Source organism: Xiphophorus hellerii, chromosome 21 (genome assembly GCF_003331165.1).
Source record: "Xiphophorus hellerii strain 12219 chromosome 21, Xiphophorus_hellerii-4.1, whole genome shotgun sequence".
Classification (NCBI taxonomy): domain Eukaryota; kingdom Metazoa; phylum Chordata; class Actinopteri; order Cyprinodontiformes; family Poeciliidae; genus Xiphophorus; species Xiphophorus hellerii.
The window spans coordinates 18,003,480-18,029,648 of record NC_045692.1 but is presented as its reverse complement, the minus strand read 5'-3'; the positions used below and the strand labels follow the sequence as shown (position 1 = coordinate 18,029,648).

At 37.2% G+C, this 26,169-nt stretch overlaps 1 protein-coding gene across 5 annotated transcripts in view; it reads right to left on the bottom strand.

Annotated features, from left to right (window-relative positions):
* Nucleotides 1-87: 87 nt before the first annotated feature.
* The window catches only part of smarcd3b (SWI/SNF related BAF chromatin remodeling complex subunit D3b), a 49,205-nt gene continuing 23,123 nt past the window's right edge, over nucleotides 88-26,169 (bottom strand). For 2 of the 5 annotated variants that reach the window (XM_032551105.1, XM_032551102.1), the window contains exons 2-14: nucleotides 24,118-24,338; nucleotides 20,454-20,543; nucleotides 16,090-16,132; nucleotides 13,891-14,013; nucleotides 13,636-13,761; nucleotides 12,506-12,601; nucleotides 8,179-8,280; nucleotides 7,912-8,073; nucleotides 6,543-6,640; nucleotides 6,312-6,447; nucleotides 3,744-3,866; nucleotides 3,076-3,177; nucleotides 88-2,992 (exon numbers count right to left, since the gene is read on the bottom strand). In XM_032551105.1, the coding sequence (XP_032406996.1) occupies nucleotides 2,939-2,992; nucleotides 3,076-3,177; nucleotides 3,744-3,866; nucleotides 6,312-6,447; nucleotides 6,543-6,640; nucleotides 7,912-8,073; nucleotides 8,179-8,280; nucleotides 12,506-12,601; nucleotides 13,636-13,761; nucleotides 13,891-14,013; nucleotides 16,090-16,132; nucleotides 20,454-20,543; nucleotides 24,118-24,338 (1,476 nt within the window). In that variant the 3' untranslated portion in view covers nucleotides 88-2,938. The remainder of the gene's footprint in view (nucleotides 2,993-3,075; nucleotides 3,178-3,743; nucleotides 3,867-6,311; nucleotides 6,448-6,542; nucleotides 6,641-7,911; nucleotides 8,074-8,178; nucleotides 8,281-12,505; nucleotides 12,602-13,635; nucleotides 13,762-13,890; nucleotides 14,014-16,089; nucleotides 16,133-20,453; nucleotides 20,544-24,117; nucleotides 24,339-26,169) is intronic. The other 3 variants (XM_032551104.1, XM_032551107.1, XM_032551106.1) reach the window with 3 other exon arrangements.

Below are 26,169 nucleotides of genomic sequence, written 5' to 3'. Positions count from 1 at the left end.
GTGGATTTTAAAATCATGCTAATAAATTAACATGTAGCTTTTAAACCGTAGAAAACTGATGAACAACAAAAGAGACTTCACATCTGATGGCATTTACAAACTTTGGCAAGCGCTTCTTTATTTACATCCAGGCTGTCTCACAATGTTACAGCTGTATTCCCCTCTTTTTCTTTACAGAACATGATCATGAAACCCTTTAGAGATATACAGCATTATTATTTATTATTATTATTATTAACCTCCTGTCGGTGACCCTCAGTGTAAACAAAGAGAGAGTAGCTCCCACTCCTCAGACCCACATGCAACAGTTTGGACAGGGATAGGTGACAGACTAATACAGTAGTGATGATTCTGTTGTAGAGGAGTTGCAGCTCTAGGTGTCCTCCACAAGAGGGGGTTAGTGATTCAGTGACAACGTTATAAATGTCCTAGACATGCTATGAATAAAAAAAAAAAAAAAAAAGAAAGAAGAAAAAGAAAGGTGAGACACGGGACTGATTTCCTAGCTACAGCTACCTACAGAGTGCAGTGAATATAACTTAGTCCCTTAATGAAAACATACAACTCACACTTACAATTAGTTGCTGGTAGGACAAGTTATTTTTTTTCTTTTTTTGGCAAAAAACAATTTCCAGAAGGCGCCATCAGCAAACTTGCCGAGTCTAGCCTTTGCTACGTACACATCTATGCAGACCTTTTAATATTTACACGGACAGCCTCATCAGATGTATTGATCCATGTTCATGGAGCATGCATAGGTCGATTTTTGTGTACGCTGGGATAATAAAGAGGGTCTCACCCACAATAAAGAGAGTCCCGACAAAGAGTTTACAGCACAGTGCAAAGTGACTCTCTCTCCCATCCAAAAACAAATAATCTAACCGACAGTACAACATATACATACAAGTCATTAAAAAACGTGTAAAATGAGATTGGTGCAGATTATATTCTGTTGCAGCTACTGAGACTGATTTTTGTTGCAGCTCCCACGGTAAGACACTCAAATAAATCGACCCCCAAAGTGGGAATAATTAAAAACCAATGGAGCTCCCATTCTGCAACATGTAATCCAAACAGATGTGGACTGTACAGCTGGACACCAAAACATATTTACATTCAAATCTCCACCAAACTAACCTTCATTATTCTTTTTTTCCCTTCTCTGTGCATGTATAACATAGAAAATGTAAAATGCAACAGACCTGGACTTAACTGCTAATACTGCTCAGTTATTAATATTTTTTTAAAAACACAGATCTGTGTTTTTGTCCAGTTTCTTATGTTCTCTGCTTCTTTTTGTTGCATCCTTTGGTAAAACTTTCGAAACACTGATCTTGAAAACACACAAAAGGGATCATTTCCCCCTATTTCCACTGCAGTGACGTGATTAAAGGAAGAAAAAAAAAACAATACGATCGTCACACCTTATTGTTTTCCAGCAACTGTTCTGGTCAGAAGTTTATTGACATTCATCATGATGCTAATTTTAGGTTTCTTAAAACAAATAATTAATAATCAAAAGGCTCAAATCTGTACATACAAACCCACAAACATATGTTTACGTCTCTTAGCACGCAGTACCTCAAACGAAGCTTCCGGTAGCACCAGGAAGCATTTCATATATCGTAGATCTGGCTCTATTTTACCACTTTTCTTGACTGAATTGGTTCTGAATTTGGTATCGGAACTGGCACCAGTTCAAATATAAGTGCAGTCCTGTTGTAACGTATTGAGATGGTAGTTTAGGATTGAATAGCTTTGCTGATAGACTAGCTCCTTATTGCACAACTTTGACACAATAATCTTTTCCAGCATCATATTAGATTATTTGTGAAGTAAAAAATGATCTCCTAGTGGGTCAAGAGAAGCATTATCAACCATCGCTGATGTTTGCAGACGATGTTGGATTTACGGGCATACCAGAAACGCAAAATACAAAGGTTCCCGTGGGAACAGAATGTAAATAATAATAAAAAAAAAATAACTGTGTTAACATTTTAAAATCAAAGTAATTAATTAAGCAAAATTAAAATCCCAACCTTAGTTTTAAAGTGTGTTTGGGATCACAGTCCTGTGCTGGACCACAATACCCAATTGTGTGTATTTTGTCAAAAAAACTTGTTAAATATTCAGCCAGAAAAATGTAATCAACTTATTGATGGTGTTCAGGGGTTTGTATGTATATATATAAGAGCATGTATGTGTAGTTTTGACCTCATGTGAATTAGATAAAATTGTATTAACTTGAAATTTCCCAAATCTTATTAAAAAGTTAAAGTTGTTAAACAATTAGTTCACCAAGGAGAAATAAATATGAAAACTATTCACCATGGAACAATATAATACTTATGGCAGTGATGAGTGTATGTAAACTTCTGTCATAAACTGCTGATAGCATGGTAATACTTTAGCTTCTCAGTGTCTTTTTTTTTAAGCAAACTAAACATGGTGGAGAAACGATGAATGCAACCAACAGGTCATGTTTTATAATCTGCAACCACCCAGAAAACTGTAATCTCATATTTTGCTGGTGTTATTAATTAACCCTTAAAAAAATAGGATTCAAATGAGGACAAATAAAAAAATGTGCGTAGTTAGACTCATCCAGAGCACAAACAGGGAGGTGTGTGAGCAGCTAGTCGACAGTTTTTGCGGGACATATTTACAAAGCCGAGCCTCTGAGGGCCAACAGTGCTGCTAACGATGATTACTTCATGGTCTTTTCAAACAGGAAGTGCATTCATATCTGGGTCTGACAAACCGCGGTTGAGTCCTATTTAGCTTCAAAACTGTTGACAAACTGAATGTGGAGTTCTTTAGGTTCAGCTGAAGATCTAGACTTCACTGCTGGCCTCACACACACACTCACAAAAATCCAAACACACACACACACACAGCTTCAAAATCCAGAGGCAGAACTTCAGGAGGGCCTTCTGCTTTAGGTGTTGCGGACTGCTAAGGCCTGTTCCAGCTCCTGTCTCCTCTGCTGGATCTGTCAGGAGAACAGCGAGTTAGAAGAAGAAGAAAAAGAAGAGATCTTATAAAAAATGAGTCAGTGGGATGGGCTTTCTTCACCTTGCAGTAGAAGTAGCGGCTGACCGCCTCCTGGGACCAGGGTTCGTGGTAAAACGCTGCCCTCCGCTCCTCCTCAGGGTTCCCCACCACGTCGGTCATCAACTGCAACGCCAGTTGGAAAAATGGACGAAATTTACATCCTGCAGCGAACGTCTAAGGTGATGGCAAACTGTAAAACTACAAGCTTTGGTAACTTTATGTTAAAAACCATTTTAAGTGCATTCTTAAATATTATTGAATCAATAATCTATTGTGATTAAGTATTTCTTGGTTCTACATGAATCGTATTGAGGGTTATAATCTCTATGTTGGTATTTCATACATGTTTTTAACTCAAAACACATTGAAGTGTCTAACAAAATGTTACATTTAGTTTGAGGGACCAGAGGAGTGGCCATGTTTTTTCACTTTATACCTCCATGTTGCTCCACAGTCAGAGTTCAAGAGTTATTTCTTTTTAGCAGATTTTAATAAAATTCAAAAGTTCACCATATATTCATGAGGCATATTTCAACAGCTTACAAGCAAAAAGAAAGATGGATGGGTGGATGGATGCATGGATGGATGGACAGATGGATGATTGGATGTATGTATGCATGGATGGATGTATGAATAGATGGATGTATGAATGGAATTGACAGATGTATGAATGGATGAGCATGTGGAACCTTGAGGTCTCGGCTTTGGGACTTGAGCCAGTCTTGGATGTAGCCTTTGGGATCTCTGGAGAAGCTGAGCATGAAGTCCCGTTGGATCTTCAGCTGGTTGATGGACTCGATGGTCTCATGGATCTGGAAAACAGAAACACCAGATTCAAACCTCTGAACCAGAAGAGTCAACCTTCACCTCCTCTGACCTGACAACACTTCCTCAATTTGGCAGCTTAGTTCAAAATTAGCTTTCAAAATTAGAAGTCTTACGTGACTCATTCTAAAATAACATTAAGAAATTAAATGTTTATTGCTACGTAAACTTGTTCATCAATTTTCCGCCACATCAATGGCCAAATTGATGTCATAATCTTTATATTTTATGGGAAACCAATATTTTTGGGTGCTAAAGTATCACAGGGTTCAAGACAAGACAGACAAAGCAACAAAACAGAGTGAAGAAATTTTTAGATTTTACATAAAAATCATAACATCATCAGCATACTTACATATTACATATATTGCAAAGCATGGTTTTCTGTTGAACTTAAAAGCAGGACTTCCCCCTAAGTGGACTGCAGCCTCATTAAGCCAGCAATACTTCTGCAATCCTTTTCATGTAAAAAAAAAAAAGTCTACCATGAAGGAGCTTTACGATTTACCAGGAAGGGGCTCTGCTGAGAAACCGGTTCCCAAATGAATAACAGATGAGTGATAAACAGTAACAGAGTCCAGATAGGCAGAAACATAAACTACACATAATGAAATAACCAGCGCCAGGTTTTCTAAATGAAACAGAAAGAGGAACCGGACATAAAAAAAGAAACCTTTCAGAAATGATAACCATACAACCCTACACAACCCCCAGATAAAACAAAGTAGCTAAAACCATTTTTTTTAAAAACTAATAAAATGTAGCCCATTTAAAAGTTGGCTCAAAAATCTTCCAGCTTTTATTGACTTATGACCACAATTTTATTTCACAAGTCTAATTTCTGGAGTCATCCCAAGACCTCATATATGTTGCTTTCCAACCATCATTTCAGAAAACAATTCAATAGGTAATTGCATGTTATATCGTTTACTGTCTAAAAAAAATGTTGGGTTTTTATTTATACAGTTCCACATAAAAAGTATTTGCCTCCTAAATCTAATCACTGTTTGTGCCAAAACTCACAGCAACAACTCCAGTGAAGCATTAGCAGTCATTGGCAGTGAGTATTTTGCGTTACTATGGAGGAATTCTGGTCCCACTCTTCTTTGGAGAGATGTTTTAATTCAGCCATACTGGGATGTTTCCATGCATAAACACCTGTTAAACGTCATACCACAGCATCTCAACTGGATTTAAGTCCAGCCTTTGACTAAGCTACTTCAAACCCCTCATTTTGATGCATTTTTGACCCATTCATGCTTGCTGGCATGCTTTAGATCGTTTTCCTGCTGAATAACCCAACTGCGTTTGAGCTTAAGATCACAAACTGATAGAAAGAAGAGTTTGTGGTCGTTTTTATTACCAACATATTGATTGTGGAATAATTTTACGACAGATGTAACAGGACAGAAGTTTCCCAAAGACGTTCACTTTTGTCTCGTCAGTCAACCTGATATTTTCCCAAACTCTTGGGGATCATCGAGATATTTTTTGGGAAAGCTGAGGCAGACCTTCGATGTTTCTTTGGTCCGCAGTGGTTTCTGTATTGCAGCAGTCCAATGGATGCCATTTTTGCCCAGACTCTCTCTTGTTGTTGGATCATAAACACTGAAATTAACTGTGGAATATCAGAGCTGCAGATATTGTCTAAGAAATCTTGTGATCTGTTGGATGAGTTGTTGATGTGCTTTCTGAGTAATCCTGGGAAGGTTCAACTCTTCCCTTTTTTTCTCTATTTGTGGGTAAAGACTTCCACTGTGATTCACTGGAGTCTCAAAGAAAGAAATGGCTTTGTAACCCTTTCCAGACCGATATACCTTGTTTCTAATGAGTGGAACGTCACAGATTGCTGCGGTTTCGTACGCCATTTTATGGTTTGGCATATTCAGGAGAGCGTTTCCACCACTAGTTGGACCCTCACTTGGACGGGGTTAAATCTAATCACCTAACGATCCAGGTTGTCTTGTGCTTGTCACAAGCAATGGCATTTTACTGTCCCCCATCAGTAACTTCAGTAGTTCCTCCACTCTAACCATACCATACCATTCTACTATAAACCTGAAGGTGGCCCAGGAATGGTGCTGTTCGCATCGGTATGGGCTGCTTTTACAAATGAAAACACACAAAATAGCATTCTGAACCACACCAACCGGTGCCGTAACACTCAGTGGAAATGAGACAATAGATGTTAATTACTTTGTTTCCCGGACAAGCCCCCCAATCGCTATAGCAAAAAGGGAGAAATATAAATTCAATCCAAACGAACTAAAGTTAAAATCAAAGTTTCCAATATAAACTGTGAACTTAGTCATGTCCCTTATTTTCAGATTATTAGGTGGACCAACATGACTTAGAAAAGTTAAAAAGTATGTAAATTAACCGGTTTCTTCAGTAAAGAAGACAGGTAACAACAAAGACTTTGGGACGTTCACCTTGTTGTCGAGGGAGGCGATTTCCTGCTGGTTGGCGGTGGAGAGGAGGAAGCTGCTCATCTGGCTCTTGAGGGGGTCTTCCACCTCCACGTCAATGTCGTAGCAGGCCGTCTTCTTCTGGTCGTTGGGGTCAACGCTGAGGGGAAAGCAAGAGAATGAGTGAATCAAGAGGAAACAGAGGGGTTTTACTTACTTAGGTAAGATTTCATTTGATTTAGTAAGAGTCTGTACCTGATCACATGATTGATGACGATGGGGTCGGGCGGTAGCAGGAGGTTAGTGAGGCGCTGAGGAATCTCAGAAAACTTCAGGCGAGGACAGTCGAAAATCTGTAGAGCAGGATAAGGATTTTCAAAACTAAACATTTAAAGTACAACCTACGATGACCCTGAGGTTACAGTTCTCTGTTTTTCATAAAATACAGAAAAAAAACTGACCACATACTGACCACATCAATTGAACTCAAACAAGAGATTTTACCAAGTTATTGGTATTTTTTTATCTTACAATTTTAACACTGAATGCAGGTTGTGTGTTGATGTTTAATGTTAGCTACTTAGCTTAAACTACTCTAACATCCAATAGATGCAGGTATGTAGGTTTTTTGTGTTGATGCCTTTGACTAGGCCACTTCAAAACTAGTCAAAGATTTGAAGTAAATAACGTATTTACCTTTGACTATGTATCTACCCATCTATCTATCTTTGTTTGTGATGGATGGACGGAAAATGACGCCATCTAATGGTTACTGAAAATTAATAACCTCTCACTGCAGTTCTTTTAACTGTGGTTATTTTTTTTCACCTTGGTTATTTTTGTTGTCACTATGAGTAGTGGCAAAAATAAACATCCTCATTTAGCCTTTTTGTTTGTCTCACTTCCAGCTGTTTTAATCATTTTAATTACTACTCTGAATGCAGATTCTGGTAACTTTAGGCAATTTTTGTAGCTGTTTCCTTTCTTAGATGAACACACATTTGTCTCCTTTGAATGTTTTCTTGTCTTTTCATTTCTTAAAAGTGACTAAGAGCAATGGGCTTTGGTATTTTCTTGTGATTACACCTCATTGAATCAGGAATTTGTGGAGTTCTAAATAAAAATTTCTAGATAAAAAAAAATATAATTTTAATTAAAAAAGGGTTGAAGCTACATTTATTATTTTAGAAATTATCAGAGAGGACAAAAAGCTTCATGCCAGCAATGTAGTTAAAAAGATTTATTACCATTTTGATTTTGTTCTCAACTGATTATCTACCTTCAAATTACAAGTTATAAGTTATAAAGAAAAATTATGCTGCAGTGATGAAAAATAAATTTTTAGCTAACCTGAAAGATGCTATTCATCCTAGATTTCTGTGCTATCGCTACATAGTCAAACACTCTTTAGTTTTGAGTTAATAACACTCAGTCATAGCGTTGCAAAAAGTTCACATATCCCATGTTTTTTTTATCTTTCGCACACAGCCATCTTTATCACTTTTTATTAAAAAAAAAAAGCCCACTTCCAGTTTTTATGGGTTTTATATATTTTGGGAAAGCTGTCCAGTTCATGTTGCTGTTTTTTGCCCTTAACAGTCTAATTTTCTGTAACATGGTGTACCTGTTGGAAGTACTTGTCACAGTTGATGTACTCTTTGTCATGCGAGTCCTGCAGCTTGTTGGTCTTCACGTACTGCCAAAGAGCCTGAATGATGCAAGAGCGAGTCTGAGTGTGGATGCCCAGCAGGCGCGCCAGGCGCAAGTCCAGCTTAAACTGGGGAGGCTGCAGAGACATTTTGATTAATAAAAACTATAAAAACAATCCATCTTAGATCATTCATACTAGATCTACCACTCTGTACATGTCAGTTATCTGTGGCGCCCTCACCTGGTAGTCCAGCATCAGCAGCAGGGTGCAGCGCACGCTCACATCTCCGGGTCTCTTCACCTGGAAACCGTCTGTCTCCTGAGTGGTGGGTGTGCGGTGCCACTATAAGAGCAAACATACCAAAACCTAATTTCACAAAAAAGTTCGAATCATGCTCTGGAGAGTTTTGGCATCACCAGATTAGATTATTATTAAACATAATGTTCATTATTTGGCTACTGAAAACAACAATAATCTGTCACAGACTCAGTATTAGACTCAGTTGGTCTATTATTTCCACTGTTAGGATGTTTGGCGTTAGCATCTAACATTTGAGTTAGCGGTGTGATCTACTGACAGTCAGCAAGTTAAGCAGTGAGACCAGCAATTTCTAAACATATGTTGTTCTATAGAGGGAATATATTTATTAAATATATATAAATGCGCTGAAACTCAAGACTGGATTTTTCAGACTGAGATTATGCAACTGCTTTGAAGTTTTCAGATCTTTTAGGATGAAATTTATATAAAGAGCTGTAACACAGTGGAAATCTTTCACCATTAAAACACAGTAATCAGAGCGATGACCTTCACAGGTAGCACTATTTGATAAAAGGTTAAACATTTCTAAAGCAGTCATACACAATGAAAAGAAGAAACACAAGACAGCAAAGGTTTAGCCAGGATTTGTTTGTCTTCTATAAAAAAGGATTTATAGATGTAACTTTGGGTGTTTTTTTTTCTGTTTTTTGCAGCCCAAAAAATAGATGAAACTGTAAATTATGATAAAACAGAGCAGAAAACTAATAACACAAAGACTTCAGCAAGATTCAGTTCCGTCTTTCCTCTCAGATTCATAAGAAACAAATTTTTCTTTCAACCAATGGCTGCCGCTCTCAGAGCAGATCCAGCACTGAATGCAGCTCAAGAGGGGGATGAAATTCCTTTGATTGAAAATCACTTAAAGAGAAGCACCTGAGAGTCGGGTTGATAAAAATAAGGGACCTTGAGAGGCCGTCATTTTCACTTTGAAACTCCTGAAGTGGATTTTTTTTCTCTCTCTTTTCTTTTTTTTTTAAACACTTTTATGGAGATGCAGAGTGAAGGGCATCTGTTGTTTGTTTATAATAACCAGGCTGCCATTTCCACCATCTGCATATTGAAACAACCTTGTGTGCTTGAAATTAAATAAAAGCTATTTTTCTGCTGTTGGGAGGAAAAATCTGCATGCTGCTCTGCCTCTCATCCTGCTTTATTTCCAATTTAACCAATGAGAACATGATGACGAGCAGGCGAGATGGGATCATTGTTCCTCAACATTTAGCCAGACATGACAAAATGGGAATTTTCAATGAGGGAACCTATCATTGACCTTGACTACGGTGCTGGAAAGTCCGATCCAGTGCTTTATGCGGTGCAGAGACGCTCCGTGTTGGTAATGGAACAAACTGTTCAAGACGTGTGAATGTTGTCCCGGCGGAGCAAAAGGAGAATTTACAGCGCGGCTGACATGCAGTTTGTCAAATTAAAAGTTGGCATTTTTGCATTCTCACTCACTCATACATCATTTTTAATTTTATTGAGGGTTTGAGTTGGATTTTTGATTTTGAGAGTAGCCAAGAAATGTTCACAACTCATTATTTTACCAATCCAAGTCAAACCTTGAGTCTCTAATGACTGAAATTAAATGGTCTCGCTGCGGCTCATTTTCTCTGCCTACAGTAAAAAAAACATTTTCACTTTTTTATCACATAATGACAAACCTAATAAAATTACTGATATTTTAGGTGGTAGCCTAGACTTCCTTTAGATTGTTTTAATATGTTTTCCAGTCACATACTGCCATTCTACTACACACTTCAGTTGTTATAAAAATGTTATATATAAAATATGACTTAAAAGAAATTTGACTTTGTAATTTAATGCCTTGAAATTGGGCGCCTGTCTCTTTAAAAACTCCTGCTATTTCTAAAACTCCACCTTCAGGAAGTCATCACAACATGGCTCCTCTCTTAATGCTCTTGAATGGTTGCCATAGAGATCAAAGGATTTCTCAAACATGCATGTCAGAATCAAAGCAACACTCCATGTATGTTTTTGATGAGGGAATAACAGCATAACATGACGAAAAGCTCAAAAATGTTAATTTTACATTAAACTGCCCCTTTAATTAAGAGCTTAAACTTTTATAGTTGTGTTTCTGGCTAATTTTAACACTATCTAACCAAGTTCATAGTGATGCTCTGTTTTGCTTTTTGGTTTCAATAAATAACTAAAACACACACAAAAAGACTCCTAAACTTAACCAATGACTAAGAACTTCCTTCACATAACAAAAAAACTTTAAAATGGATCTTGAGGTACTTTATCAAGGATCTTATCGCCTACTCCAACATCTCTCTGCCGGGATTTCTCACCATACAGCCAGACAAAGATTTACAGAGGAGCAGCACAAGCAATTGAGGTGGATTAGCAATGCTTATTGTAACTGTTATCTTGTCATGACAGCCATGAGACAATCAAACGGCAACAGCCTTCAGTCAGAGGCCTTTAGGCTTGTTGCAAAACTGACTGCTAAAGGAGATCCTTCCTGCCATAACATCACCATCCGCAACAACTCTTTGAAGACATTTTCTTTCTGCTTGAAATAAATAAGGTACTTTTGAATTAAATTTATTTAAATAATTTCTTACAAAGAAACTGTTGCAAAGTGACAATTTGTTCCTATTTCTTTAAAAAAAATATATGGAAAAGTAACAAAGATAACTGAAAAAATGGATGTAGATGCTAAACAAAATGTAAATCGCAAGATTTTCTCCAGATTTTCCTTTTAGACAAAATAAAACTGCAGTAATTTCTCAGTTTTTAGAACTAAAACAGCCACTAGGAATCTCCAGTTATCTCTGTGTTACAGATTAAAAATTTGAGAAAAGCAGCAAAAATCCCCTGAAACATTTAAAGGCCAGGAGAACATTAAACGTTACAAAACTTCTGCACATCGTTGTATGATTAATGTGCTGCTCATCTGTTGCCATCAGTAAAGTGAGACTCTAAACCGTCTCGCTTCATTCAGGCTTACATCAAACAACATGTCCTTTGTTTCACATTCATAATAAGTGACGTGAAAGAATAATAAGCCGTGGTTTTAAGGGGGTGTCATGAGCTGAACTGTTTCTCGACCTGCTGGCGGCCTCTTGGTGTCGGGCCGACCACCTCTTCGCTTTACTTTCAGTTCAGATGTGAGAGTTGTGTCAGTTTTTCCGAGTTTATTCTTGGCGAGAAGCTGAGCGAATCCGAGATGTAACATGAAGATGTTACATTGTGACTCATTTAAAGTAAAACAGTGTCCTGTTTCTCAACAGATTTGCTGACTTCTTCTCAGGGACAAGTAAAATTTCTGAAAATACTGAGTTTGAGTTCAACAACAATAGAGCAAATTGTGCTAATTCTGGTTGATTGGGTCTGTTGAGGTTTGGTCAGATGTTATTATTTTTATAGAGAAATAAAAATGCAAAAGCTTTGGCAGCAAAGAGTAAGCTGTTTTTCACACGTTTTATTTTTTCAGCTACACTTCAGGGTTGAATTGTTTGGTTAAAGGACAGATTTTTCAGATTTTTTTGTTATCTTTTCTTGACAGTTTTGTTAAAAATGTAAAAACTTTAAATGAACAGAAACAAGGGACTAAGGCTGTCGCTAAATTGATTTTATTGATTAATTGAAATTTTGGTTTCTGTAGGTTTAATTTTTGGATTGTTTTTACAGCAATTAACTCCTTGGGTGACATCAGCACACTGGAGAATGTTTTACAGTTTCTATTTATTTACACTTTGAATGCAGGTAACTCTACGACTGAATATTGGGGACAAGATTTTGCAGATTTTTACAGGAATAAAGTCATATGACAAAAGCAAAATAATACAGGAATAAAGTCTTAATATCACCAGAATAAAGTCGTATTATCAGCAGAATAGAGTAGTAATTTTATGATAACTGCAACACAAAAAATAACAAAAAAATTATCATTAAAATGACTTTTTTCTAGTGAAATTACGCCTTTATTCTGTAAATTTTCTGACAATATTCTTGTAATTAAACAAAAAGTCTTGTAGCCTGGCCCTAATAATTTGTCGTACAATTTACAGAAGGGATGATTGGGATAAAAGCCACTTTTTGAAAATTTGTAATTTATTTTTTGGAAATGAAAGCGAGAAAAAAAAAATCGATTGAAATCATAAATCGGATCTGGTATGAAAAAATTCAGATTTTTAACTTTTCGGTCAAATTGTTCTGGCCTTTATGAGTCCACATGCTGTGTGACCTTCCTGTTTGTGTCGCTGTGTGTGCCGACCTCGACCAGGTGGTTGTCCGGACCGTACAGCTCTTTGTCCAGCTCGATCACCAAGCTCTTAAAAAAGGAAGAAAACTTCTTCTTCTGCTTCCCCGGCTGCAGAATAGACAGACAAAAACAGTCATTTCATGTACCGGGTTTCATTAATAATGATCATATTCATAAATTCTCCCATCGCATCATTACTTCAGATAAACCACAAAGAGTGAAAATAACACGGTAATCGTTCTCCTGGTACACTTCCTTCGAGATTCACTGAAAATATTTGTGGGCTTTGAAAGCTTTCCCCTGTTATGAATGTCAGATCTTGTAGCACAAAACAAATCATTTTGCCTTTTCTCACCATTTAGTCATGTTATACTCTCAGCCAACACATTACAGTACATCAATAAAGAAAGTGACTGAAAGCCCAGAACAGCTCTGGGTTTAATTACAAGCCTTAATAAAGAGTATGCATCCATTTAACTTGCAAAATGAAAACGCAACTTTCAAATAAGGCAGGGCAATAAATAGATTTTATTAACTTTTTGTTTTTTAAAGATTACTTTATCTTGTTTTACGAGGTTATTTTACAGTTTCTATTTAGTTGAACTTCGATTTCAGGTCAACTCTATGACGAAATATAACAGTCAGGCTACAATTTTTAAAAATAAATTAGAATAAAGTCATAATGTTACAGGAATACATTTGCAGTAATACGAGAATAAAGTCTTAGTATTAAAATAAAATAGCAACATTAGAAGAATAAAGTCGTAATTTTACAAGAACTTCAACAAAAAAATTTTTTTTCATTAAAAACTTTTTTCTTGTCATTTTACGAAGTTTCTCTGGTAAAATTGCATCTTTATTATGACTATTTTCTCATAACTTAACAAAAATGTGTTTAGCTGATACAACTCACAGGAGGTATGATTGAAAATATCTTGTCATTTGCAATTTCCTTTTTAGAAAATAAGGTGAGATAAATTAAAATTCGATGTAGTATGAAAAGAATGGGGGGTTTTATTTTTAAGCGTCATCGCCCAGCTCTACTTTCAACCTGACAATATCCTCTAGAAAAAAATCTTACTATGCAAATAATAATTAACTATAAACAGCAAAACAGTTTGAGAGCACAAAACAAAACTTACATCATCCAGCAGCTTTCCCTCTACCCTCAGCTCCCATGATGCAATGCTGCCATCTGAGTCATCAGCGTCAGGTCGAGCTGGGTTGAACGTGTTTGAAATATAGAGCCTTAGTTTACGCTTTTGCTGCTGACACAAGGGCAAAATCAGGAGCACAGGTTAGTATGGAATAATAAATATCACAAATAAAAATGCAGGTGCTGTATAAGTGGTCGAAAGAACACTAAAAAGTTTTAAAAAAGGGTTTTCTTTATTAACCTTCATTGGTCTCTTCAGAGCTTCCTGGATGTCGACGCGTTTACGCATAATGGTTTGGTCCAGCTTGCGCTCAAAAGCCAGTAGATCCATGTAGGCCTGAGATTCAGGTACCAGTTCCCGGATCTGCTCAGGAGAAAGAAATATTATGAAATTTGAATAAAATAACCTTAACTCAATTAATTATAAAGTTAAAAAAATTCTTCAAATGTATAATTATTGTAAAAAATATTAAGCAGAGAAGCTGCCTTTTTGGGCAATTCAAATTTAAAAATACTTTATTGATCCCAAAAGGAAATTAAATACACGATGGTTACCAGATCGAACAAAATCCATTAAATAATGCTGGAAAAAAACATTTTATTCCTTTTTATTACTAAAGAAGAGCAGAATGAGATGCAAGTTAACACATTAGCTAAACTAGCTAAGAACTACAAAAGGCCTATGTTTGTAAAATCAAATATAAACATAATCCAGTTTGGGTTTTCTTATGCTGTAGCATCTTATTGTTCTTGTATGTTAAGGAACCAGACTGGCCATTATATAATATTTATAATCAAATATGACCAATATTAACACAATAAAGATTTGCCATACTTTATGTTTAGGTACTCTTACTCAAATTTCTTCTACAGACTCAATCTTATGTTAGCTAACTAGCCCAAAAATGCTAATATAAAATGCTTCTGGTTTGATACCATCACAGCAAAACACTATATTTAGAAAAAAACAGCAACATACCAACAGTTAAACATAAAGGGGACACTGTGATAGTCTGGGATCTCAATATCTTGCTCAAATTGGTATAAATATTCATTCTGATTTCAAGTTTGTGACATTAAACTTGGAGCACTTTGGATCAATGATCCTCATAAATAAATATATATACAGTTTTCTTTTTAGTTTGAAGGATTTTATATTGTTTTTGGAAACAATGTAAAATCGTTTCAAATCTGGCAGCCTTGATGTTAGTTTGGATAACTTTTTTCTCTTGATAAATAAAACCATTAATAAAGTAAAAAAGCAGCTGTTTGGATTTATTTAGGTCATCTTTGTTTGATTCATTTCAACATTCATTTCATTAGAGGCAGATTTTTTGGAAGTAAGATGGTTTTATGTTGTTTGTGAGCTGGAAACTCTCAGATTTGGCAACCTTGACGTTCGTTTGGAAAGCTTTTTTCCTTCATAAATGAAATAATTAATAAAAAAACCCCACCTTTTTGTGTTTACTTAGGTTATCTTTGTTTGATATGCAAATTTATTTGATGATCTCAAACACTTTAACTAAACAGAAGAAACATGTAAGGAGCCAGATACCTTTTCACTCTGGGTATAAATGAGATTCCTTGCAGTAGTGATATAAACTGAAGTTGAATAAAATACTCAACTAACTTAGAGCCACAGCTCTGGCTATCAGAGCTCAAATGGCTATCAGCTCTGGCTATCATTAATGGGTCGCTTCGCAGTGTCCAGCAGGGGATCAGAATGAGATGCAGACAAATAGCCAGAACTCAAGCATTACCATACTGATGAAAGTCATCCCAGCATCACGGGCTGCTGCTGCTCACCGAACTGTGCACACACACTCCTCCAGCTCCCTATCCTCCCTCCCTGCCGCTGCTACTTTCATGTTTTCTTGCCTTCATTGTTCCCTCTCATTCCTTCTCTATCTGCCGGCTGAGACAGCGAGCTGGTGGAGGAGTCTGGTAGACATTCCCCAGGCCTGACTCATTGTCAGTGCCTCCCCATGCCATGCCATGCTAGCTGTTATCTCTGTCTGGGTGATGTCAGAAGGGGTAAGGCCGGAGTCCAGCTGCAGCTTCGGAAGACAGGACTTACAAATCTGCACCTCCAACGATCCACTCTCACCTGTGGGAACATGAGTCATCTGCTGCCTCTTTCACTTTTTTATGTGTTTCCATCTAAGCCTGACAATTGCAGAGTAAATCAACGAGCAGCCATCCAAATAACAGGACAAAACCCCTGAAGAAAACTTCTCATCACTCCGCCCGTCCTCTCCCTCCCCATTTTGGGAAATAATAAATAATGATCCAGCCCTCTGCGCTTTCCAAGAATCCCATGGCATCAAAAAGCGATATTGGTTTTTGTTGTTTTTTCTTCTGCTTTGCACAGAGGAGATAAAAAAGACAGACAGGCAGAAAAAAACAACAGAACAACAAAGGTAAATATATGCAGCCTCACCCTTTGCGGAAGAATCTTGTCTGCCATTTTCCTTCTCTTAGCACTAGAGACAGGGAGAGAAAGACAGAGAGAAAGAGGAAAAAGAGAGCATGTTACTATGGTGACTGATAGCGTAGCACCCAGGCCATCTGCTAAAATGCTGGGCCATATCCAGCACCCCAGCATCCCAGCTGTGTGTGTGTGTGTGTGTTTGTGTGTGCGTGTGCTCTCGTGTTTGTGTGCTCACTGAAAATGCAGCCGTCCACCTGGGGAGCGAGAGCCTCTAACAGCCTAGAAAGTGTCACATCACACATCTCTCACCTGAAACGTATTCACCGCAACTCACACAGACAGATGCACAAACACACAGCAGAATCAGCGACGGGATGTGTGCTCGAAAGAAGCTTTTTAGGAATGCAGAGTCTCCGCTGTGTGCATGTGCGCTCATTGATTCATGATTTTTTATTATTATTATTTTTTAACCTACTAAAGAAGACAAAAAACTGATGCACTTGTAAGATAAAAAAAAATTCACACTACTGTTTCCTTTGCTTGCTAAATTAAACATCTGTGGGCACCTTGATATATGCAGCGCAGCTCATGCAAGTCGTCTGTATCTGCAAAAAGACAGCGTCTAAAAACAACTAGCTAGTGCTACACTGCAAAAAACAGCAAATCAGAATAACTCATCATCTCAAGATGATCTAAACTTATCGTTCTCACTGCAGACATAACCTTTCTTTCAGCATGCTGCATCCTACGTAAAATGCCTTGTAAAAAAAAACTAGAGCCTTTGACCTTTTGCAATTTCTGTCAACTTCAATGTTTCCTATTGAGACAGAAATTAGTGCTTAACTGTGAAGTGGAGGGAAAATCTTGTGTGTTTTTTTCAGAAATCTGACTTTGTTAAATAAAAACTAATACAACTTATTGTAAAGGAAAATAGTCTATCTGTTTTTAATGTAAACTCAGCTGTTCTATGAAGGTTTGCTACGGATATCAGATGATAAGCAGCATCATGAAAACCAGCACAAATCCAGGTAGAAATTTCTGGAGAAGTTCAAACCAGGCTTTGATTATAATAAAACAAACTTGAACAATTATCTGAAAATGGGACAAGTTTGGCAAAAGTGGCCGTCCATCTAGACCAAGAGTCTGCAAGACGCAAGTGGCTGTTTGAATCTTCCACGATGGCTCCTAATACTTTTACCTAAAAAATAAAATAGAACGGGTAATGTTCTTAAGTATAGCTCTAATAACAAGTAGAGTGTTGGTTTTTACTATTTTGTAATTGAATTTCTACAACATCAGGCAGAAGAAAATGTATCTACCTGTATTTCTTTTTCTTACACATGTTTACGTTTTTCTTCATCTTAAAAACTAAAAATTGAAATAAAACTGGCTCTTTAATGCGGACTTGTTATGCAAAATTCACTTTTTGCAAGTTTTATGGTTCCATTTGAGTCTTTACTGCTTCTAAAAACCACCCAGCTGTTTTTAATGTGCTTTGCTGTCTACAAAATTAATCGTTTCAAAAACTTCAATATTGATGGGACACAATTGCTAGGTACTGCGCCGTTACCTAGTAACCCCAGCGAAGTCCAGCCCATCACCTAGTAACCAAAGCAGAGCTCCGTAAATTTGATCAGCTGGTTTTACAATGGCTGCTGGAAAAAACAAGTGGTTTGTAGTTGATTAGCCATCCAGAAACCACTTACTTCATTCTCATTGGTTGTGCAAGAGGATCTACTGATGCTTTTCAAAGATGTACGGTTGTATAATTGCACATCTGTTTGCAGCTGTATTCACGAGAGTAAACGTTGAGTTGGGGGGCATGGCCAGCAGCAGCTTATTTCGATTTAAAGTGACAGAGGCCCTAAAACAGCTCATTCTGAAAGAAGCTCTATATAACGTGGCTTTAAAGGTAGCAGATCACTGATCTAGTCTGATGAGTCAGGTAATCAGAAAAGTAGTCAAGATGCTCATCTAACATACAACCCCCATTTGGAAGCATGGTGGTGGCAGGATCATGCTTTGGGCAAGAAGGATGGAGCTAAAAACAGGGCAATCCTTGAGGAAAACTTGGTAGGCTGCAAAAGACTTGAGACTGGGTGGAGGTTCATCCTCCAGCAGGACAGCAGGCAGCGAATGGTTTTTATTAAAAATATATTTATATTTTACTACAGAGATCTAAATGTAGCTGGAAATGTATGGCAAGACTTGAAGGTTGATGACAGATATGATCTCCAGATGTCCAAAGGAAGATTAATATCCCAAATCGCTTGCAGCTGCATGTAACGGAATTTGTGATTTATTCTCTCAAGGAGATTTAATACATCATTTCACACTTTTCAGATTTGTAAAATTAAAAAATCTTGAAAAACTTGCATCACTTTGTAATTATGCACTAATTTGTGTTGGTCTATTTGGATAAAACCAAATATGTAACAAGATTTGAGAATGTAACATGATAAAATGAAAAGCAAAATAATTAGGTGGTTGAATATTTTGCAACAATATGATGATGTCGAATTACCAAATTAATCGTTTGCCTTCGATAAGCAATAATATATAAAATATTACCCCATATCATGATTTATTTAAGAGTTAATATCCAAATATGCAGAAGCAGTTAGCAATAAACCCACAGAGAAACTGAGAGGGTTAAAAGCAGCAACAACGACTTGTTATCTGGCTTTTATAAATGTCAAATTTAGAAAAAGAAAAATAAGCTGATAAGCTTGTTTGGTCATTGTCGCTACATTTTGCAAACTGCTGATTTGGGGAGGAAAACTATTTTCCAAAAATCAATTGTAGTTCTTTATGCACAAAAAACGCAAAAAAAAGTCTCCTTTCCTCAGCAGCATGCAGGAGATCAACGCATCACTGACTGCACAGGTTTGAAAGAAATGGAAACTGACAAATACATTTATTTTATATAGTGCACCCGCTCTTATCACCCTGGGCAACCGCCCATATCTATAAACAGCAATGTGGCCTACTGACATAATGTAATATTAGATCTATTATTGATTTTAAAAGTTTTAGAACACATTCAATTTATTTAAAAAAGATAAAATATTACCAACATTTATTTTTTTAATAATATATATTGAGACCGTACCTATTTGTGAGCAAGCTGATTTACTTTATTGTTAAAAGTTTTATGAAAACATGTGATTCTACTTTTAATTTGACATTTTCTAATTTGTATAACTTTGTTCCCACATATTTCTGTTTTTCGCCATATTGATCACGGACTAGAACTTTACGCCAAGTAAGATTCAAAGTAGAATAAGTGGTAAATAGTGCCACCTGTAGGTGGGAGTAAGCACTTCCCATCATTTTTGTGGAAAATGTCCGATAAGCTCACGATTGATTATGCATTAGTGCAAAAAATCTGCTGATTTTGCATGAATTTCTATGGATTTTAAAGAAACTGGAGGGACTGACTATAACTACGCAATGTACCACACCAAAAACGTACTTAGTATGACATACTCCATACCTTTTACAACGACGGCGTATTACGACTATTGTAGTTTGGAGAAAAAAAAGGAGAAAATTTCTGCCAAAAAACTCAGAAATTAATCACAGAAATTTTCTAGAAAAAACAAGGAAAGTTTGAAAAGCCAAAAAATTGCTAAAAAAAAAAAAAAAAAAACCCTCAAATTTTGAGAAAAATTTTTTTCAAACTTAGAAATTTCCCATTTTTTTCTCAAAAATATTTTTGATATTAATCTCAAAGTGTAAAAAGAAATTTCTAGCAAATTTGCAACTTATGAAACTTTCAAGGTTTTTTTCTAAAAAATGTCAAGAGATTAATTTAAACATTTTAGATTTTTTTTTTTCTAGCAAATTTTCGACCCTGAAATTTTCTTGTTTTTCTAGAAAATTTCTGAGAGTTTTTGGCAAAAATGTACTCATCTTTTTTTCTATTTACAGCGGCCCTAATATGCCGTTACTCTTACAAAACGCCAACGTTTTTGGTTTTTTTTTTGCAGTGCAGAAATTGTTTAATTTTTTGTAAGACAGCACTGCAGCACTTTGTGAAGCTGTAGTTCCATCAGCATGCCAAATACTGCAACAAACCCACTGCAGGGAGGATTAAATCATCCACAGGGGAATAAAAAAGAAAACACAAGCAATTTGCTAGTTTACACTGTCTGAAAGATTCTTTGCAATAGGAGTCTGGTCCCCTTCATGCCATGCTCCAGGCCAAAGCATGCACTACTACAGTTCAGAGAGGGGTCCCCTCTCAACCTGCAAACGTTTGGCCAAACTAGTTCATTCAGGGGGGTTGCTGGGCTCAGGTAAGAGGCTAAAAAAGGCCAGAGTCATCAAAAGAAAGACAAGGGGCATGCAGCAGCAGAATAAACTCCTACTTTGATCCAAGCGTGGGATCTGATTGGGGCTCTCTCATGTCCATCTGCCTCGCTGGCATCTCGCTGGCTCCGGGAAATCCAACTGGCTTCCTATGAATTGGTGAGGATCCGAAGGTTGTCCGATTAGTGTTATGGCGAGAAACATATTTACTCAGAGCGGGGAAACACCTGTCGGCTCCTTTTTTTTTCTTTTTATCTTTAATATAAGCGTGTGTTGGCTTGTGTGAAGTTCAAGGGTCTGTTAGTAGGTGCAAACTCTACGACTGGGACAAGGCCAGGCTGTGATGTGAGAGGAACTGCGTCCATGCTTGTGCAGCGGAGGAGGACTGGAAGGCTTCCTGCTCATCCGAGGGAGACGCTCATTCAACAGAGTTTCTCCGGGAACCAAAACAATCATGCTTCACACACAGAGACAGACAATACACTGATATATGAGATCACAGGGTGGAGGGCAAACTTGAGCGGAAATCTTCCCTCTGGTTCAGCTCATATCTTGTTGTGATGAACATGTAGTGCAGATGAACACATCGTGCATACTTTAGCAGAAAGAGTGAACCTCTAGGAACACAACAGCTGTGGAAAAACACAAACGCTTCCATTTAATTTTATCATCTAAATGAAGAACGTTGTAGTAAAAACACAACATTTCTTGGGCTAAATATAGTTCAAATAAATCCTGAAGTTACATTTTCATGGAAAAATGCAAACGATTAATCATGATTAATCAATTATTGAAATCATCGCTAACTAATTTAGCAATCAATTCATTATCAACTGGAATATAAAGACTAAAATAAACACCATTTGCTAAAAGAAAAAAACATTCACAGCAGCAATAAAGCAATGACCGTAAAAATGTTATGTACCGATTTTCTCAAATTCTAAGCACCTATTGCTTTTCAATTATTAATCAGTTAATCCAAAAAATCATCATCAGATTAGCCCTATTCTGTATTGTAGTTACAGACACTTGCTCTAACACATTATCCTTGAGAACAAAATGTTCAATTTAGGGTTACAACTAATGATTCACCGAGTAATTCAATAATTTATCAATCATTGTGACGATGATTCAAGTGGCATACAACCATGCCACTTGAAGGGGCCACTTTTTAAAATTTTAAATGTTAAATGTACATATTTTGTACAGCTTTTATTTACTGTTATGACTGCTATTCTTTCAGCAAAGGTTTTTTGTCTGTTAATTAATCAATTGCTAAATGAGTTGGTGATTATTTCAATAATCGATTAATCACAATTAATATGATTAATCACTTCACTGTAGTTCAGTTGCTATAGAATATATGCACCATTAAGAATTAATTCGTGTTATTCACGTCATCTGTCAGTGATGATAATCTTTGTATTGATGGGGCCAAAATAATCATCAGTAATGCTCTCATGTTTAATGGAGAAAAGTTTGACAAAGGCTGAGTTGTTTGACCAAAGGGACAAGATGTTTATTTGGAGCCAAGGTGAGGCTCTGAAATGTAATAATGCTGTAAACTACAAAGACAGAAAATCAATTTAAGGTAAATCCGTTCAATAAAAATCAAAGTGCCAAATTTCCAGACAAGTATTTACACAACAAAGCCAGCCGGGGTAAAAAAAAAATGCTTCCATCAGCAGCAACTTCACTTATAGCTCAGACCCAGAGGGCTCAGTGACATTGCAAACACAGGTGGTCCGCCCTCAGCTGGCAGCAGCGGAGGTGGAGTGCCAACCTGTTTGCCAGCAGAAGAACGCTGTCTAAGAGACAAACGACGCAAAGACACCTGGACTGGTCACATTGGCGCATTGATCAGACGCTCAGCAGCCAGACATTCTGCTCTGGGGGTTCAGTAACATTTCCTCTAAAATGTTCGACAAGCCTGCTTAAATGTGAGTGGATCAATTGAACTGCAGATAGTGAGAGAATGAAACGGAGAGGTGTGCGTATTGATTGTTTTTATAATGACCACACCTAACACACTGCTGTGTGTGTGGGGGGGTGCACATGTGTGTGTTTAGGCGACTGGGATACAGATGTTCAGGTGTCAGACAAATTAAACCCTGCAGATGCAGAGAGCTTTGTGTGGGCTGCCTAAATGTGATGGAAAAGTGGGATACAAAAAAGAAAAAAATCCCTTTTGAGACAAAGTTCAATCGCTCGTGCACAGCAGGAATAAGAAGAACAAAGCAGTGAGCAAGAAAACAGAGGCAAGATAATAATAAGAAGAGGGAGAGAGCCGATGAGCGAGTGCGAGAAGTGGAAACAAAGACCGAAATGGATGCTGAGACGAGGAGGACAAAAAGCCATGGTTTCACATCTCATCAGGTTGATTTTTATGCTTTGAGTTTTTACAAAAATCGTGGCATGAATAATTGCAAATACTAAAAATAAGCAGGGCTGTTTTTTTGATTTCTCCATCATTCATGCTTTTTTCCAGCAATCTTTGCGTTTATATAACCACTCAAAGATCAAAACTTTTAGGACATTACTTTGACTTTTTTTTTTTTTTTTTACTCCTCCAGGGGGTATTTTTGTGGGCTCTAATGTCCCTTATATGATAGTGGGCTGACAGGAAACGGGGAAGGAGAGGGGGGAAGACATGCGTCGGGTCCGGGAGTCGAACCCGCGACGGCCGCATCGAGGACCCAAGGCCTCCAAATACGGGTCGCGCTAACCGCTACGCCACCACGGCACGCCCCATTACTTTGACTTTTTATAGTTTTAAAATATTACCTTTTTTTCACATAAAAATGGAGTAGACATTAAAACACCCTTTGCTCTTTGAAAGCTAGATAATTTCTTTTAGACAAAGATTATTGTGCAAAGAGGGGTTCTTCATAAAATTAAGAAAATTAATCATGACAAAATGGTGTCTTCAGTCAGATGCTTTTTCAGCACTGCTGTAATACAGACTGCTACAGAAGATCATTCCTGCCTACTGCCATCAGCACCTATAAGGACTAGGGGAAAAAAGTTATAGTATGAGTTGCAACAAGATTTAATTTCGCTGTAGGAAAAATAAAGTACCATTTCACATGTTTGTGCACAATTTATATAAGATATTTCAATGCTTAAAGTAACATTTTTGGGAATTTTGGTTAGGCAAAGTGTCCTTAATGATGACTGTTTCTAATTCTTGTCAAACCAATTACTGTAATCTGAGGCATTCAGGAAAAAAAAAAACAAAAAAAAGAAATTTATTCATGCCAAACGTCATCTTTTGAGAAGTTTCAAAAGAAATCAGTGATTGCAATCAGTGGTTGCCAGGATCTGCAACAGGGAAACAAAACGTAAAACAGAAAGCAGAAACAGCAATTCACCAGGGATTTTCATGCTAAAAAGAGACAAAAAGTCAGGAGGAAGAACTTCAAAACAGCCAATAACAGCAGAGGAAACTGTAAATAAATAATTATTATTACATTAATCAGATTTTTGTCCTTTTTAAAGATGTTTAGCTAAATATTAAAGCTACATTATTTGATCTTCTAGTATATAATCAGTTTCCAGGAGGTGTCCTGATGGATTCAGGTCATAAAATTATTCCTTCAGAATGAATTTCCAGTGAAACCATAGCTATTGTTGCCTTTAAAATCACACAGAAACAGACACAAAAGGTGATCCTGTATGCAAGCCATGCAGCTAGATTTAAATTTGCACTGATTTAAGACTCACTTCCTGGCGCGGTTCTGCACGGCCTGCTGCTGCTGTTGTTGCTGCTGCTGCTGCTGCTGCTGCTGGACCTGCTGGGACGGGGCGGGCCGCTTACGACTCGGCTCCATCACCGGGGAGGGCAGGCCGGGCCGCACTGCCGGACTCCCTCCATACGGGGGGCCAGGGGGCCCCATGGGGGCTCCTTGGTGGGGCATCCTCGCTCCAGACGGCATGCCAGGACGCTGAATGGGGGGGAATGCAAAACGAAGAGGTCAAACAAGTGATATTATCTTTAGTGTTTATAATTTATTAAAATAACATCAGTAATGAGTAGGGCTGGGCGAACCGGCTGACTGATGTGCGTTTCATATCAGTCAATATCAATAATTTTTTATTTGTGTTTTGTATTAAATATCTGAAATTCAGCCAAACTGGTGGTGTGACCTTTCCTCTTTGATTTATTCAGTTTTCACTTCACACTGCTGTTTTTTTTTTTTAAGCAGTTATGAGGCAAGTGGCAAAACCTTAAACTGCCACTTTAAGGTTTTGCCACTTAAACCTTGCTGTTGCCAGGTAACTACAGAATGAGTGAGTTGCTAGGCAACCAGAGTGAGTGAGTTAGTTGATTCCACCAACCTAGCTTAGCTGGCTGTGAGAGGTTGAACAGCTAAAGTTTTTCCTCTACCTACATCTCTCAGAATGCTTTGCGGTTCTGAGTCAGAGTTCAGTAAAATTATTGAAAATTCTATCGATACTGACCACGTGTCTATAACAATATATATTATTGACTTATTGTCCAGCCATACTAAAGAGTTACCAAATAACACTGGAAAAACATAAAATCTTACAAAGTATTTTTGTCTAGTTTCTAGTGCAGATATTTTAGTACACATGAAATAACATACACAATATCTATATCTCTTTGCTACAACCCCTTATAGTCCATACATACATAGTCTTGTACATCTGTAAATAAATATTTATATCTTGTAGAGCACTTCTGGATAGATGCAAACTACATCTCGTTGCTTGTACTTGTGACAGTGCAATGACAATAAAGTTGAATTCTATTCTATAAGACAAAACTGACTTATAAGTAACTTTTCAGGAAAATATAGGAGCTTGTTTTTGGTCAATAATTCCTTAATATTGATGAAAAAGTCCTAGTTCATTGGCATATTATTTCACTTATAACAAAAAAATTTTCCGGGTTATAAGAGAAATAATCTGCTAGTAGAACTAGTAATTTATTCTTGTGTCATTTCCTTGTTAGGTCAGTTATATTTAGTGTCTGCAGTCAGTCGGTTTGTTGAGTTAACTTTTTTTTTTTGTCAAAGTCCATTTTGTTTCTTTGAACCCTTTTTATGAGATCCATGTTTTTTTTGTAAATATATTCTTTTGGATTTCAACTCAGCTCATCATATTCTTAATAAAACACATTGTGTTTCTGTGGCTGCATTGTGGCAAAATTTGAGAAGTTAACAGGGTACAGATACTTTTGCAAGGCGCTTTTAAACCATATATTGTCACTGGTGTTATATGCAGTCAACTGAGTTCAACAACGACAAAATAAATAAATAAAATAATAATAACCCAGCAGTGATTTGTCTTGTTTGTTTCTTTTGAGATAAAACAATACCAGAAACAAGAGGAACTGCACTGAGAGCTTCGTTTTCGTCTCGGTCTTTTGATCTCTCTCAGCACAAATACGGAACTAAAACTGTAATCTAAAATCGCTTTCAACCCTACAAACATCTCCCTAATAATGCAAACAGTCTCCCACGTTGACTTCCTGACGGAGGGGGACAGCTGGGTCTCTCACCTGTTCCTGTCATTCTCATGGCAACAGCTGCCCCCGGCCTTGGTTTATTGTCTGAAACCAAAGCACTGTTTGCATGAAATAAAGCAAATGTCTACCCAAGAGGACAGACCTCCGACTGTTTCTGTTCAACTACAACAGATTGAGTCCGCAATGTCCAATCTTCCCCAATTAAACTGTTTTTCACTCCAACTTGGAGCTTGAGATAAACTGGAAGACCCATTTATGACGACAGCAGAAAAACGTATCACAAT